The sequence below is a fragment of the Ogataea haglerorum genome (genome assembly GCF_019207285.1).
Source record: "Ogataea haglerorum isolate 81-453-3 chromosome Unknown 81-453-3_NODE_6_length_583072_cov_95.821986, whole genome shotgun sequence".
Taxonomy (NCBI): domain Eukaryota; kingdom Fungi; phylum Ascomycota; class Pichiomycetes; order Pichiales; family Pichiaceae; genus Ogataea; species Ogataea haglerorum.
This window is the reverse complement of record NW_025065156.1, coordinates 322,440-335,626: the sequence shown is the minus strand read 5'-3', so window position 1 is coordinate 335,626 and position 13,187 is coordinate 322,440. Positions and strand designations below refer to the sequence as shown.

The following is a 13,187-nucleotide window of genomic DNA, read 5'->3' as shown; positions in this document are numbered from 1 at the left end:
TACAAACTATAAAATTGGAGCCTTGAAAAAGTAATAGTAAAAGCAACACAAAAACACTCAGTTCGACTCGGAACTCTTTTTAATGTAGGACTCGGAATGGTCCGACGCAGACGATTTTTGAGCCGGAGCAGAGTTGACGTAGCCAACAGAGGAGGAAGGTGTACTCGTGGACGCTAAAGATCCTTGAGACGCATTGGGATCTGCTGGAGGCTGAGTGGAGGCCACTTGAGGCATGTAGGCTTGCGAATTGTAGTTCGCATACGAGTTTGAGTAGTGCATGCCTCCAGAAGGCTGGGATTTGTACCCGTAAAAGTAGTCAGACTTGGCCTTGGGCTTCTCATACCCCGACTCCGCCGGTTTGGCCTTTTTTTCGTCGTTCAGCTGCTCCGAAGAGCCATATTGCTGAGGCACGTAGTACGAGTACGGCGGGACCGAGGCAGTCTTGCTCATCTGGGTCGTCGGAGTTCCCTGCTGTATCACTTTTTTGATATCTTTGACAAACAAGGGATATAGGAGGTCAACGATACCTTCTCTCTGAGCCATAGCAAGGGCTCTTTCAAAAGGAATCCACACCCCCTTGAGATGCATTGAGCCAATCTTGACCACCTGCCTCGTCTTCTCGGCTTTCAGGATGCCATCTCTGCGGCCCCTGGTCATCTTGGCGACGTTCAAAAGCTTGGTTCCGTTAATCATGTCGTTATCTGCTCTTCTTACAACGGCAACGCCATTGGCTGCCACCTGGTAGCACAGGGTTTTCTCGTCCTCCCACATGGTCGTTGTTATCTTTGGCCTCATTCCCGCAGGTTGCACGGGCGTCTCAGACGTGGCCGCGCTGCCGGGAGTATTATAAACATACTGCATGTGACCCTTGTATGACTGCCCGTATCCAGGATACTGTCCATGTCTTGGATAGAAGGTGGAAGGGTGGGGCTGCGGGTAGTAGTAGCCCACCTGCTGTGGCTGCAGGGGTTGTTGTTGGGACTGGGCAGGAGGCTGGGGAGGATAGGAGTATTGCGAATAGTGGGAATGCGCCGTTGGATAGTACTGGTAAGACTGAGCCTCGCCTGCCGGCGCGGCGACTGCTCCGGGCTGCGATGCCCCCTGCGCCGCAGCGGAATCTCCGCTAGGTGCGGCGGCGGTCTGGTACGGCTGGAAGGTGTAATTATGTGCCACTGGACCAGAAGGCATTACGCCCTGCTGATACGACGGGTAGCTCTGGTAAGGCTGGTAGTTTTGCTGGTACTGCGAGTACTGTTGGGACATTAACGAACGTATGTTTACTGCATCAATTGGTGAAGTTTCCTCAAGTAAAAGCCCTTGCCAAAAAAAACTTTCATTACATACATGAACACTCTTCAAAAAGTTCACCATTACTTTGCAGCACTGCTGCGCGCCTGTAGCATGCCAGATTTGCTTCCCGCGTGGTGCATGCAGCCCTTGTCCGTGGCAGGCGTGCGCGAAAAAAATTTCGCCCGCGGGCCGCTAAGCGAGGCCGCTCATGTTTCCAGCACACACACTTTGCAATCCGCTTCCTCCCCTGACAGAGAATCAAAGAATTTATTCCTGTTGCATATGCCGACCTGAGTCAACGGTCTTTTTGCTTGCTGCTTCAGCAGGTACTGTGCTGCCAACATTGTGAATTTCCGATCCCTGTTTCGTATTGTCGCTTGCGCGATTACATCAGGGCAGGGCACATACTCCCGCTGATCTTTGCGCTTACCGATCAGGGAAAATCGGCCCGTGGGGAGGGGTTCGGCGTGCACGGATGTTTTCGGCCCCCAGTGTTGTGGTTTTTCATCCATAAAAAAATTTCCATCTTCTCGACCATCTCCGCAAAATGTCTGGACAAACCAGCCCGTCTGCGTTTGTTGTTCTCCACATCACCACCACGGGCGACGACCTCAGCTCCTCCAAGGACTCCAGCGAGATCCTCGAGATTGCCTGGTCTGTGGTCGACTCGCAGTCGCTCGCCGAGATCAAGACCAACTCGTCGCTCGTCAAGCCCCTTACCACCCCCGTCACGCCGCTGTGTACCTCGCAAACTTCCTTAACCTGGGAAAATGTCAAGAACGCTCCCTCTCTGAAGGACTGCGTCCTGCTGTTGGAACAGGACATCGAGAAGCACCTTGTCTCCGCGAAAAAAGACTTCACGTTTGTTATTTTCAACAGCTGGGACCTCAGAATGCGGCTCCCAAAGGAAAGTAGAGAAAAAAGCATACAGCTGCCGTCGTATCTGGAGCACTCTCGGTACTTTGATCTCAAGAAGGAGTATCTCAAGTTCCAGCAGTGCCAGTCCCAGGAGTTGGAGCATCCTGGCTCCCTTACCGTTTCGCACATCGTTTCCGCGCTCGATCTCGACGTTGCCGATATAAAGCCCGTGAACACGTCGTATGGCGACTCTCTGACGCTCTCCATGCCCCGGCGCGCGGCCGATGAAGTGCAGCTGCTGATCAAGGTGATCGGCCATCTCCAGAAATCGTCTCCACAGGGCTCGAAGATCCTCGAAACACCGTATGACATGGCGCTGGACTTGGCCCAGTTTGAGTCGGAAAAATCCCGAATTCTGTATATGAGCAATCTGCCGGCAGACACCACGCAGAGCGAGCTGGAGTCATGGTTCACTCAATATGGTGGCAGACCGGTGGCATTCTGGACCGTGAAAAGCCTGCCCCTGCCAGAATCGCAGAGCAACAGCCGCACAGGGTCCAACACCAGCAACAGCAGCGGCAGCAACAGCGTGAGCTCACAATCGTCAGGTACGAAGCCCACATGCTCAGGTTTCGCTGTGTTTGCTACCCACGAAGAAGCCTTGGACTCCTTGGCCATGACGGGGAGACTTCTGAATGACAGAATCGTGGAGGTGCAGCCCTCGTCCGCCTCCGTGCTTGACAAGGCGCACGAGATTCTCACGCCGTTCCCGTCTTCGAAAAACAGACCCAGGCCCGGCGACTGGACCTGTCCGTCGTGCGGTTTCTCCAACTTCCAGCGAAGAACAGCATGTTTCCGCTGCTCGTTCCCTGCTGCCTCTGCGGCAGCCGTGCAGGAGTCGATCAACACAGGCCAGTACTACCACAGACAATCGAACTCAAACAGCTCGTCGAACGTGCCCTTTAGAGCCGGCGACTGGAAATGTCCAAACGAGAGCTGCGCATACCATAATTTTGCCAAGAACGTCTGCTGCCTCAAATGTGGGGGCCCGAAACCGGCAGTGAACGCCTACAACGGGTATTCGTACCACCAGGACGCATACGGCGTCGCCCAGCGCCGATCCATAGCCACTCCGCAGTACCATCATAACCTTCGTTCCAACGCTTCTGGCTCCGACACCTCTACACCGGTGGCAGCACAGGGCATCTACAACCTGCTGCAGTACCCGCTGTCGGGGGCCGCAAGCAAGCGGTGTGGCTCGCTCCCCGACTCTGCCTCCAGCACTCCGCTGTTTCAGCCGATGCTTTCGCAGGGCAGCGCCTCGTCGTATTCTGGAAGCCTGGACGACTTCCAGGGCCTGTCCTCCCGCATCAACGAGCTCACTCTCAACTCCCAGCCCTTGCAGCAAACACACTCGGAACACAGCCTGTATCCCTCTGGCTTGCCTTCGTTGAACTTAGACCTCGATCTCTCCAAATAATAGATTACTGTATAGATGATAGCATAATAATATTACACCGCCACATGGTCCGCTCTTCTGTCGCGCCCGTAAATAATAATATGTATGAGGACTAATTGTACTACAAATCTGTCGCGATGCTGGAGAATTCAGACGAGCCGCCTCTTTTTGACCCCAGACGCCAAACACAGACCTTGTTCAAGGTGCAGTTGTACTTCTGTTCCATCTTGGGTCTGGTGATCTTCCTCACTTTCTGTCTGGTCAGATACAAGTTTCCCCTGTTATACTCTGTGCGCCCCTATCGCAACAAGATGATACGCAGGCTCCCCGAAAGCTTTCTTGGCTGGCTAAAAGTTCTCCATTCGATCTCAGGAGACGAGATCATCCAGGTTGCCGGGCTCGACGCGTACGTGTTCCTCTGTTTCTTCCGCATGGGAATAAGGATTCTCTTTACGCTGACTGTTGCGGGACTGCTGGTTTTGAGCCCCATGAGGTATCTGTTGACCGGCAAGTTTGACAAGGAAATGACGGGGCTGCAGCTGTTCTATGGCGTGATGACGGGTTCGGCGAAGACGGCTGCCAAACACGACGACTCCGAACCAACGGGGTATCTGGTGGTGTGCACGATCTTCACGTATGTATTCACAGCAGCTGTGTTCTTTTTCCTGTTCAAAGAGACTCTACACATAATCAAAACAAGACAACGCTGTCTGGGCTCGCAACGATCGGTCACAGACCGCACGATCGTGATCTCCCATATTCCAGACCATCTGAAAGACGAAGAGGCTCTCAAGTCGCATATAGAGACTTTGGGAGTGGGTAACGTCGAGAAAGTCACGCTCGTATATGACTACACGAAACTGCGGATCCTGTTTGACCGTCGCGCAGGCATACTGCACAAGCTGGAACAGCTGTACTCAAACTATTACGGACTCGAAACTCGCATTTTCAAAGACGTGGAAACCCCGTTTGCGAAACTGAAACTGGATCTTCTCAGCCAGGAGCTCGATCTCGATACCTCTGTGCCGCTTCCTAAGGCTTACGATTCGAAGAAAAGAGAGAAGAAGCGGCCCACAGGCCGGATTACTGCGTTTGGCCCCAAAGTCGATCTTTTCGACTACTACTGCCAAGAGCTAGTCCAGATGGACCAAAAGATTATGGCGGTGCGCGATAAAGGAGATTTCAAGCCCATTCCTTCGGCATTCGTGACTATGGACTCCGTCAGCGACGCTCAGATGGCCGCGCAGGCCGTCTTCTCGCCTAAAGCGTTCCAGCTCATCACCTGTCTGGCACCCGCTCCGCTGGACGTCAACTGGGACAACCTGCATCTGAGCTCGAAATCCGTATTCATCAGAAAGAACATTGTCGAGCTGATCATCATCGCCTTTAGCATCCTGCTCATTATACCTATTCGATATCTGTCTTCGTTGCTTAACGTCAATGCTATCAAAAGGGTATGGCCCGAGTTCGGGGACTACCTGATAAAACATGAGATTCTCAGGGCCATCGTGACCGGTATCTTGCCGACCTACTTATTCACGCTGATCAACATTGTGCTCCCCTACGTCATTTCCTTCCTCTCCAATTTGCAAGGTCTGGTTTCCAAGGGCGACGTCGATCTTTCAATTACACGCAAGAACTTCATGTACATTTTCTTCAACTTGTTCCTTGTGTTCACTCTGTTCGGTACTCTGTCTAGCTACAAGGCTCTGCTGACAGACACCACGAAAATCGCGCCTTTGCTGGCCACCTCGATTAAAAGTCTCTCGCTCTTCTACATCGATCTGATCTTGCTGCAGGGTCTGGTTATGTTTCCGGTCAAGCTGCTGCAGACGGGAGATCTCGCGTATATTTTTTGGGAGTACGTTTTGCGACACTCGTGGCAGACCCCTAGAAGCTATAGAGACCTGTTTTACAAGCCGGCCATGTTTGAGGTCGGCCTCATTCTGCCTCAACATCTGCTCATTTTCATCATCACCATCATCTACTCTGTGATCTCCACGAAAATTCTCACCTCGGGCCTGGTGTACTTTGTCCTCGGATACTATGTCTACAAGTATCAGCTGGTGTATTCCATGGTCCATCCATATCACAGTACAGGAAAGCTGTGGCCCATAGTGTTCCACCGGGTGTGTTTGGGGATGCTTTTTTTCCAGCTGCAGATGTTTGGCACACTCGCTTTGGAGCAGTCGTTTGTGCTTGCTGCGCTGGTCGTACCTCTGCTACCCACGACGGTTGTGGTGATACTCTTCTTCAACCGCAACTACCTGCCGCTGCTGTTCTACATTGCTCTCGACGCCATCAAGACGTCGGGCGAGTCTGCGGAGACGGATGACTCCGACGAATTGGGCTCTTTTCTCAGCTCCCCGGATGGGGCCGGCCGCAAACCGCGATCCGGACGCAAGTCGGTGGTCATGCGCACCCCATCAGAGTCTCCAAGCCCTTCGCATACAGATCCAGAAGCGGTTTCTGCACACGTGCTGCGCAAACGCAGAAGCACGATTGACGAGGCGCGCGAGGCATGTCAGAGCTACATATATCCATTGTTGAAGGAGCAGCTGGACGGTCCCTGGGTCGGGTTCGAGGGAGACGAGATCGACGTCGTCAGATACTACCCCACTGACTCGCAGATCGTCTCGGACATTGTCAGACAGAAAATCTCCTCCATTGAGTACGACTAAAGCCACAGAGGGCTGGAAGATCTCCGAGATCTCGGTTGAGGATTTTTCTCCAGCATAGCCACACGATCACGCTTGAAATTATTTTTAGAAATGGCGCAGCTGATACAAAATCGAAATATAGAATATATTGGTCTGTAACAAAGCTCCCTGACAACTTTTCACAGAAATGGACCAGAATGATAATCCGTTTCGATTAGATGACGATGACTCTGCTGAAGAGCAAAGCTTCCAAAACAATCCTTTTGAGCAGATGGTTGACAACGACGTGCACCAGGCGTCGAACCACGCTCAAAGGGGTAGCTTTGATCTGAACGATTACCAGGACTCATACAACGAAACTGATCCTTCACCAGCGCGCCATTCCATCCTCCGCCCGCCTTCGAATGTTTACGACGCGACTCAGTCCAGCCTCTCATCTGGCAGCTCGTTTCTGGGGTCTGAAAAACTATCGTCCACGTCGTATACGAGGCCAGTGATATACCAGCCCCCAGTGCCGCCACTGCCCTATCAGCAAGGCTATCCCGTGTTCCAGTCTTTTACGAGAGACGGAGACGAGCCAATGATTGAGGATCTGCTTTTCGACAAGACGGAGAACGACGCTATTGAGCCTTTCAATGTAGCTACCTCCGGTGACACCAAGGTCCAATTGCTGGACGACAAGCACTACAGTTTTGATTTTCCGGTTCCCAAGCAGCTGGTTGCCCGCATTCCGTTTGAGGACGCCAAGAACCTGACGGAGTTCACGTACTTGAGGTACCATGCCATTACAGCAGATCCGAAGGACTTTACGAGCGGGGACCCCGAGAAGAGACGGGACATTGTGAACTACCCGTTGCGGCCGAATGTGTATGGGGTGCGACGCGAGACAGAGCTCATGATCGTGTGTACGATGTACAATGAGGACGAGGTTCTGTTGGGCCGCACGCTTAAGGGCGTTTTCAAAAATATCAAGACGATGTACAACTTGAAGGAGAAGAGCACTAACGAGCATCCGTTTGGCAAAAACGCCTGGAAAAAAATCGTGGTGGTGATAGTCAGCGACGGGCGCTCCAAGATCCACGAGAGGTCGAAGGCCCTGCTCACTTTGCTGGGCTGCTACCAGGAAGGTGTGATCCAGGAGAAAGTGAACGGCGAGGACGTCAATGCACACCTGTTTGAGTACACCACCACCTTTGGCATTGGACAGTTCGACTACCATCGCGGGGACCAGGGCAAGGGCTTCACTGTTCCATTGGTGACGGAGCAGACTGTGCCTGTGCAGATGATGTTTTTACTCAAGGAGCAGAACAAGCAGAAGATCAACTCGCACAGATGGGCATTCAACTTCCTGTGTCCAAACCTGAACCCGAAAATCGTGTGCTTGCTGGACGTTGGCACCGAGCCAGGCCCGGACTCGATCTACAAGCTTTGGCAGGCATTCAAGGACCCGCAGGTTGGAGGGGCCTGCGGAGAAATCAGGGCCATGCTAGGAAAAAAGACGAGTCCGAACGACGAAGGCTCGGTTGTGGAGAAGTTGGGTCGCTGGGTCGTGCGAACCTTTTCTGACCTCAAATGCGTGGTGCTGAATCCACTGACTGCCGCACAGAATTTCGAGTACAAAATATCCAACATTCTTGACAAGCCGATGGAGTCGGCATTTGGCTTTGTCGCGGTTCTCCCTGGCGCTTTCAGCGCGTATAAGTACGACGCGTTGCAGGGAGACCCTCTGCAGGCATATTTCCACGGCGAAGATATGAAAACAAACACGGAGAAGCCTGCCGGAACTCTGGAGTCCAACATGTACCTGGCAGAAGACAGAATTCTGTGTTTTGAGTTGGTGGCCAAGAAAGGAGCGTCGTACGTGCTGCGGTACGTCCACGACGCGTTTGGGGTCACCGACGTGCCTGGAAACATTTCCGAGTTCATCAACCAGCGGCGGAGATGGCTCAACGGCTCTTTCTTCGCCGCGCTCTACTCGGTGATGCATTTCTATCGGATAGGCCGTTCCAACCACACTCTCCGCCGCAAACTCGTCCTGCTGGTGGAGGTGGTGTACCAGACGGTCAATATCGGTCTCTCGTGGCTATCCATCTCGTTCTACTTCCTGGTGTTCCGCATACTGACTCTGGGACTCACAGACACCTCAGTCGGGTTCAAGGCCGGTAACATACTGGCAGTGGTGTTCCTGTGGCTGTACATTGCAGCTCTGACACTCACGTTTATCATCTCGTTTGGCAACAAGCCCAAGGACGCCAAACGGCTGTACCAGCTCGCGTTCCTGCTCTTCTCCATAGTGATGGCGTACATGATCTTCTGCGTGATTATGCTTACAATCTCGTCGGTGCACGCAATACAAAAGGAGATCGCGGCCTCTACGAAAAGCAAGGTGCTGGCATACCTGGAAAACTCCAAGTTCCGGGACCTGACGGTGGCGCTCTCGTCCACGTACGCGCTGTACATTTTAGGGTCTCTGCTGTTTTTCGAGTTCTTCCACCTGTTCGGCTGCAGTCTGCAGTACATAATCCTGAGCCCTGCATACATCAACGTCTTGACCGTTTTCGCGTTCTGCAATATCCACGATATCTCGTGGGGAACCAAGGGAGCACTCAAGGTCGAGGAGGTGAGCAAGAAAGAGGCCAATAAGAGCGAGTCGTCTAACGAGCTTATCCTATCAGAGGCCCTGCAGGACCCTGACGAGCTGTATCTACTGGCCAACAACAATATTTCCAGGCCCGAGGCGGTCCAGAAGGAGAGCACCTTAATAACCTCGGAACGGAATTATGCCTTGGGAAGAACGTACACGGTGCTTGCCTGGCTGGCGTCGAACTTTATAGTTCTGGTTCTTGTGCTGCGAACGGGAGGACTGGACGACTACAAGGACCACAAGAACCACAAGGGTGCCAGTACTAGCACCACAACTACAAGCAAGATGAAGAGAAGCGTGGACAGCAAGAGCTCCAACAGGTTCATGACGTTCGTGCTTTGGTGTGTGTTTTGCCTGGCATTGTTTCGCTTCCTTGGCCTGGTAGTCTACAGACTGGACACCTTTTTCCGCAAACGTCGCTACCACAAGCACCCAGTTATCTAAAGGAATAATATTCGGATTTAATTCCGCAGTGCGAACCGAAAAGAGTGCAAAAATATTCGCGCATGCCGAACCGATCAGCTGACGTGAAACGGATTATTTTAGTAATTTTCGAGTAAATGTATAGTAATCTATTTGAATAATATGGGGGAGTGTGGGTTCTCATAACTCGTAACTTCATCACATTAGTTTATACTGAGGAGCTCATCCTTCAATAGCGGGGAAACAAGCGCACTGCCGACAGAGTGTGATGTCTTTTTGTATGGATGAGGGTGCTGCGAGTACGAATGGTGGTTTCCGCGTAACGTTCCGTGTTTTCTGTTTCCGCTGTCTGTGGACCTCGTCGATGCAGATCTCTGCAGGTTGCTTGGAGGGTGTGCAGAATCGATGTAGGAATCTTCGCCAAAGTAGGACGAATACGAGCTGTCGTTGCGCGACAGGTTCATCGAGGCAGGAATGACCGTTTTGGAGTTGTACACGGAATCAGGCGAGGTGGCCAGTATCGACGGTGGGGAATTAAGATCGAAGTCAGACATCATGAATCCGGAACCGGAGCCAGAGGCTTGCGAGCGGCCCAGAAGGCCATTGACAGCTGCAGCTGCTAAGCCTGCCCCGGATTTAAATCCGCTCACATCAAACTGTGCGGGGGTCATCGAAGTGTAATTATCGTAAGATTCGTTTTCCACAGGAGGGGGCTGGACCGCGTCCATCATAAGACTCGTAGGCATGGGGCTCATCTGATTTAAGAAATCGTCGTTCTTTTCCTCCTTTATGTCGTCGAGGCGGGTCGAGTTTGTTTGCTGCTCAAACATAAACTCCGCACTGAAGTCATTCTGGGGAAGAGGCGAGAACGGATCGTCCGATCTTGGGGTAAGCGAATCTGGCGACGAATATGGGATGAAGCCTGCAGAAAGCTCCTCCTTCTTGACCGCCGGCTGCGGAACAGCTGATCCCGAGGACTCTTCAAGAGCGCTGTCCTGAGACTCGGTCTTAGAGATGTGGCCCTGCCAGTGCTCGGGATTCGTCTCGCTGTCAGAATGGTCTACAACGTCCGACTTGTCAACGAGCAGCGAAATGGCCTGGTTGATGGAAATTGGAACACCTTCATCGTCCTCGTTGTAGGTAATGCTCTGCGCAAACTGTTGCAACTCTCCCGTTTTATTGAGCTTCACCATTTCCGAGAGGTTAATCAAAGCCTTGTTGACTATGCGCAGTCTCTTTTCAATCAGCTCGACGTAATCATAGGAGTAGCTTTTGTCCCTGCTTTTTTTACGCTCGGTGTAAATACAGATTTTGTTGTCAGCCTGGCACTTCTCGCAAGGCTGTTTGCCTGAGCACTTGGTCTTCTTGAGTCTGCAAGAATCGCAAGCCTTGCCGACTCTCTTCTTCTTCTGCTGCTGGGCTTTTCTATCGCCGTACCGGTCAGGCGACGACAAGGTGGAGGAAAGAGGCATAGTCAACTGTGTCTGTAGAGCCTTGTATGCGTTTTTCTGATGGGTCGTGGAGCACTTCGGACCATATTTATGTCTGACTAAAAACCCCTCGGTCGGCTTACATAGAATGTACCGAAACCGAGCAGATAAATTAATAATCGGATATAAGCCGCATAAATAACGTAAAAGAATCAGACTTTATGCATCTGTGCTGCGTACTACTAATAGTTCTGTTGCCAGAACGATCCATCAGATGATGTGCGGCATTTACAACGTGACTCAGGTATGGAGTTTCCGTACTATCAATGGGCTCTCTCCTTTGTTTACCCGAGCACTTACCATGCTGCTCCTTCATTTGCGGAACTGCTCTGGGACAGGAGCCGCAGCAAACAGGGGAGATTTTTCTCGTGCGATTCTCGCTCCTCGTAGCAAGCTGTTGCTCCATTGGACCTGCAACTTTACGGGCCTGGCATTTCTCGCCCAACATACCTGCATTCTGTTCTTTTCACACTCGTAGTTGCCAGTTCCACCTCATCTGTAGCTGCGCGCGGCCATTAGCCGCCGGTTCCTGCAAAGAGTGTCCTCCTTTCCACCACGCCCAAGTTGCTACCTGACAAAAGTTCCGAACTTACTAATCTCTGGCTGTGCTACTTTTTAACCAGAATCCACTACTCAGATGAATACAGAAATTTAGTGTACAACCTGATGGGCGCTGTTTCGAACGTGCTGCTGAACATCATCGCGATAGCCATCCAGTTCCCCCTGCTGGTGTTGCACACCCTGGGCCTCGAAAGCGTGCTCGCGTCCTTCCAGTCGCCCTTCAGTAAGCCCGACAACGTGTCGTCAACGGTACCGCGGAACTCCCCCGAAGTCTCTCCTACAAGGAAAGTCAACGGTGATTGTCGCTTCCACGACAGAATTCCCGATGCGGTAGATATTGTGCAGATAGTGCATGCCCATGGGTATAAAGTGCACGAACATGTTGTCCAGACCAGGGACGGGTATCTGCTGTCAATCCACAGAATCATAGCCAATCACGCACCGAAAAACACGCCAGTGGTGTACATGCACCATGGTCTGCTCACCAACAGCGAGCTCTTTGTGTTGGGAGACACCACGTCACGTTGTCTTCCGTTCCGCCTGCTGGAACTGGGCTACGATGTTTGGCTAGGCAATAATCGCGGGAATAAGTATTCTCGCAAGCATCTCACGTTTTCCTCACGCGATGTCAAGTTTTGGGACTACTCGTTGGACGAGTTTGCTATGTTCGACATTCCAGACACCATAGACTACATTCTGCGCGCTACCAATCAGAAAGACCTCACCTACATTGGCTTCAGTCAAGGCTCTGCGCAGTGCCTGGCTGCCCTTTCGCTGGATTTTTCACTCAACTCCAAAATCAAGCAGTTCATTGGGCTGTCGCCTGCAATGATTCCAAAAGGGCTCAACCATCCATTGCTGAAGTTCTTCGTCAACTCCGCGCCAAACCTCATGTTCAGGCTCTTCGGACGTCGTGCAATTCTCCCCTCCGTTGTCTTTTGGCAAAAGATGATGGGCCCGCAGTTGTACCAGACCGTTGTGGACAAGTCCCTGGTGTTTCTGTTCAACTGGAAATCGCACAATGTCACCGAATCGCAGAAGAAGGTTGGTTATGCGCACATGTTCTCACCTTCAAGCGTGAAAAGTGTGATCCACTGGTTTCAGATCATAAACAGCAAAAGGTTTCAGATGTACGACGAAGGAGGAGCTTCTGGATCAAAGCTGGTGTATTTGAGCGGGGCTACCTCCAAAACTAATAGAGTCGCACCATTTCCCACGCTGACCATCACCACCCCAATGTTGCTCGTTTACGGAATGTCCGACTCGCTTATCGATATAGACAAGACGGTCGACCAACTCTCCTGTCCGGTACAGGTTGTAGGTATAGAAAATTACGAGCATATGGATACCCTTTGGGCCTCGGACGTGGAAGACAGAGTTTTCCAACCTGTTATCAAATTCCTGGCTAAGTATGAATAGACAGCTCGCTAGTAAGCTACAAGTACAATATAATGTCGTGTTAATCCTTGCAGTAGACCCCATACGGATGCACGAAGGCGGGTCCTTAGAAGCTACAAGGAGCTTCAGATGGTCCACTGCACCCAAGATTGACACGTTATTCTCCAGTACAAGCGTGAAGACCGAAGTCTGGCACCGGTATCCGTGATGTCCTGGGTCAGAGCGCTCCCGAAAGAGGCTCAACCTCGAAAGGATGCGATAGGGGTGCCAGCCTGTCTGTGATTTTGCGTTGAAAAAAATTTCTTGCAAAATCGCTTTATATACTACACCACGGCCGGGTAAGTCTTACCCTCAGTCCCAACCACAGTCGGCTCTGTGACGATGATGAGAGGATATGCAACTAC

The 13,187-nt window shown here is 51.9% G+C and overlaps 6 protein-coding genes across 6 annotated transcripts; 4 read left to right on the top strand and 2 right to left on the bottom strand.

The window, feature by feature from the left end:
- Window positions 1-57: 57 nt before the first annotated feature.
- KL911_002505 (uncharacterized protein) lies at window positions 58-1,802 on the bottom strand (the record flags this gene model as incomplete). The annotated part of the gene is made up of 2 exons (XM_043197582.1): window positions 58-1,383; window positions 1,581-1,802. 2 exons carry the CDS (start codon window positions 1,800-1,802, stop codon window positions 58-60), a joined length of 1,548 nt encoding a protein of 515 aa, XP_043054785.1.
- A 35-nt stretch (window positions 1,803-1,837) lies between these two features.
- Window positions 1,838-3,628, top strand: KL911_002504 (uncharacterized protein; the record flags this gene model as incomplete). The annotated part of the gene is made up of 1 exon (XM_043197581.1): window positions 1,838-3,628. The coding sequence occupies one exon, from the start codon at window positions 1,838-1,840 to the stop codon at window positions 3,626-3,628; it is 1,791 nt and encodes a 596-aa protein (XP_043054784.1).
- A 116-nt stretch (window positions 3,629-3,744) lies between these two features.
- KL911_002503 (uncharacterized protein) lies at window positions 3,745-6,288 on the top strand (the record flags this gene model as incomplete). Its single annotated transcript, XM_043197580.1, has 1 exon — window positions 3,745-6,288. One exon carries the CDS (start codon window positions 3,745-3,747, stop codon window positions 6,286-6,288), a length of 2,544 nt encoding a protein of 847 aa, XP_043054783.1.
- Window positions 6,289-6,454: 166 nt separating this feature from the next.
- Window positions 6,455-9,355, top strand: KL911_002502 (uncharacterized protein; the record flags this gene model as incomplete). The annotated part of the gene is made up of 1 exon (XM_043197579.1): window positions 6,455-9,355. One exon carries the CDS (start codon window positions 6,455-6,457, stop codon window positions 9,353-9,355), a length of 2,901 nt encoding a protein of 966 aa, XP_043054782.1.
- Window positions 9,356-9,537: 182 nt separating this feature from the next.
- KL911_002501 (uncharacterized protein) lies at window positions 9,538-11,272 on the bottom strand (the record flags this gene model as incomplete). The annotated part of the gene is made up of 2 exons (XM_043197578.1): window positions 9,538-10,879; window positions 10,983-11,272. 2 exons carry the CDS (start codon window positions 11,270-11,272, stop codon window positions 9,538-9,540), a joined length of 1,632 nt encoding a protein of 543 aa, XP_043054781.1.
- A 218-nt stretch (window positions 11,273-11,490) lies between these two features.
- KL911_002500 (uncharacterized protein) lies at window positions 11,491-12,804 on the top strand (the record flags this gene model as incomplete). Its single annotated transcript, XM_043197577.1, has 1 exon — window positions 11,491-12,804. The coding sequence occupies one exon, from the start codon at window positions 11,491-11,493 to the stop codon at window positions 12,802-12,804; it is 1,314 nt and encodes a 437-aa protein (XP_043054780.1).
- Window positions 12,805-13,187: the final 383 nt, after the last annotated feature.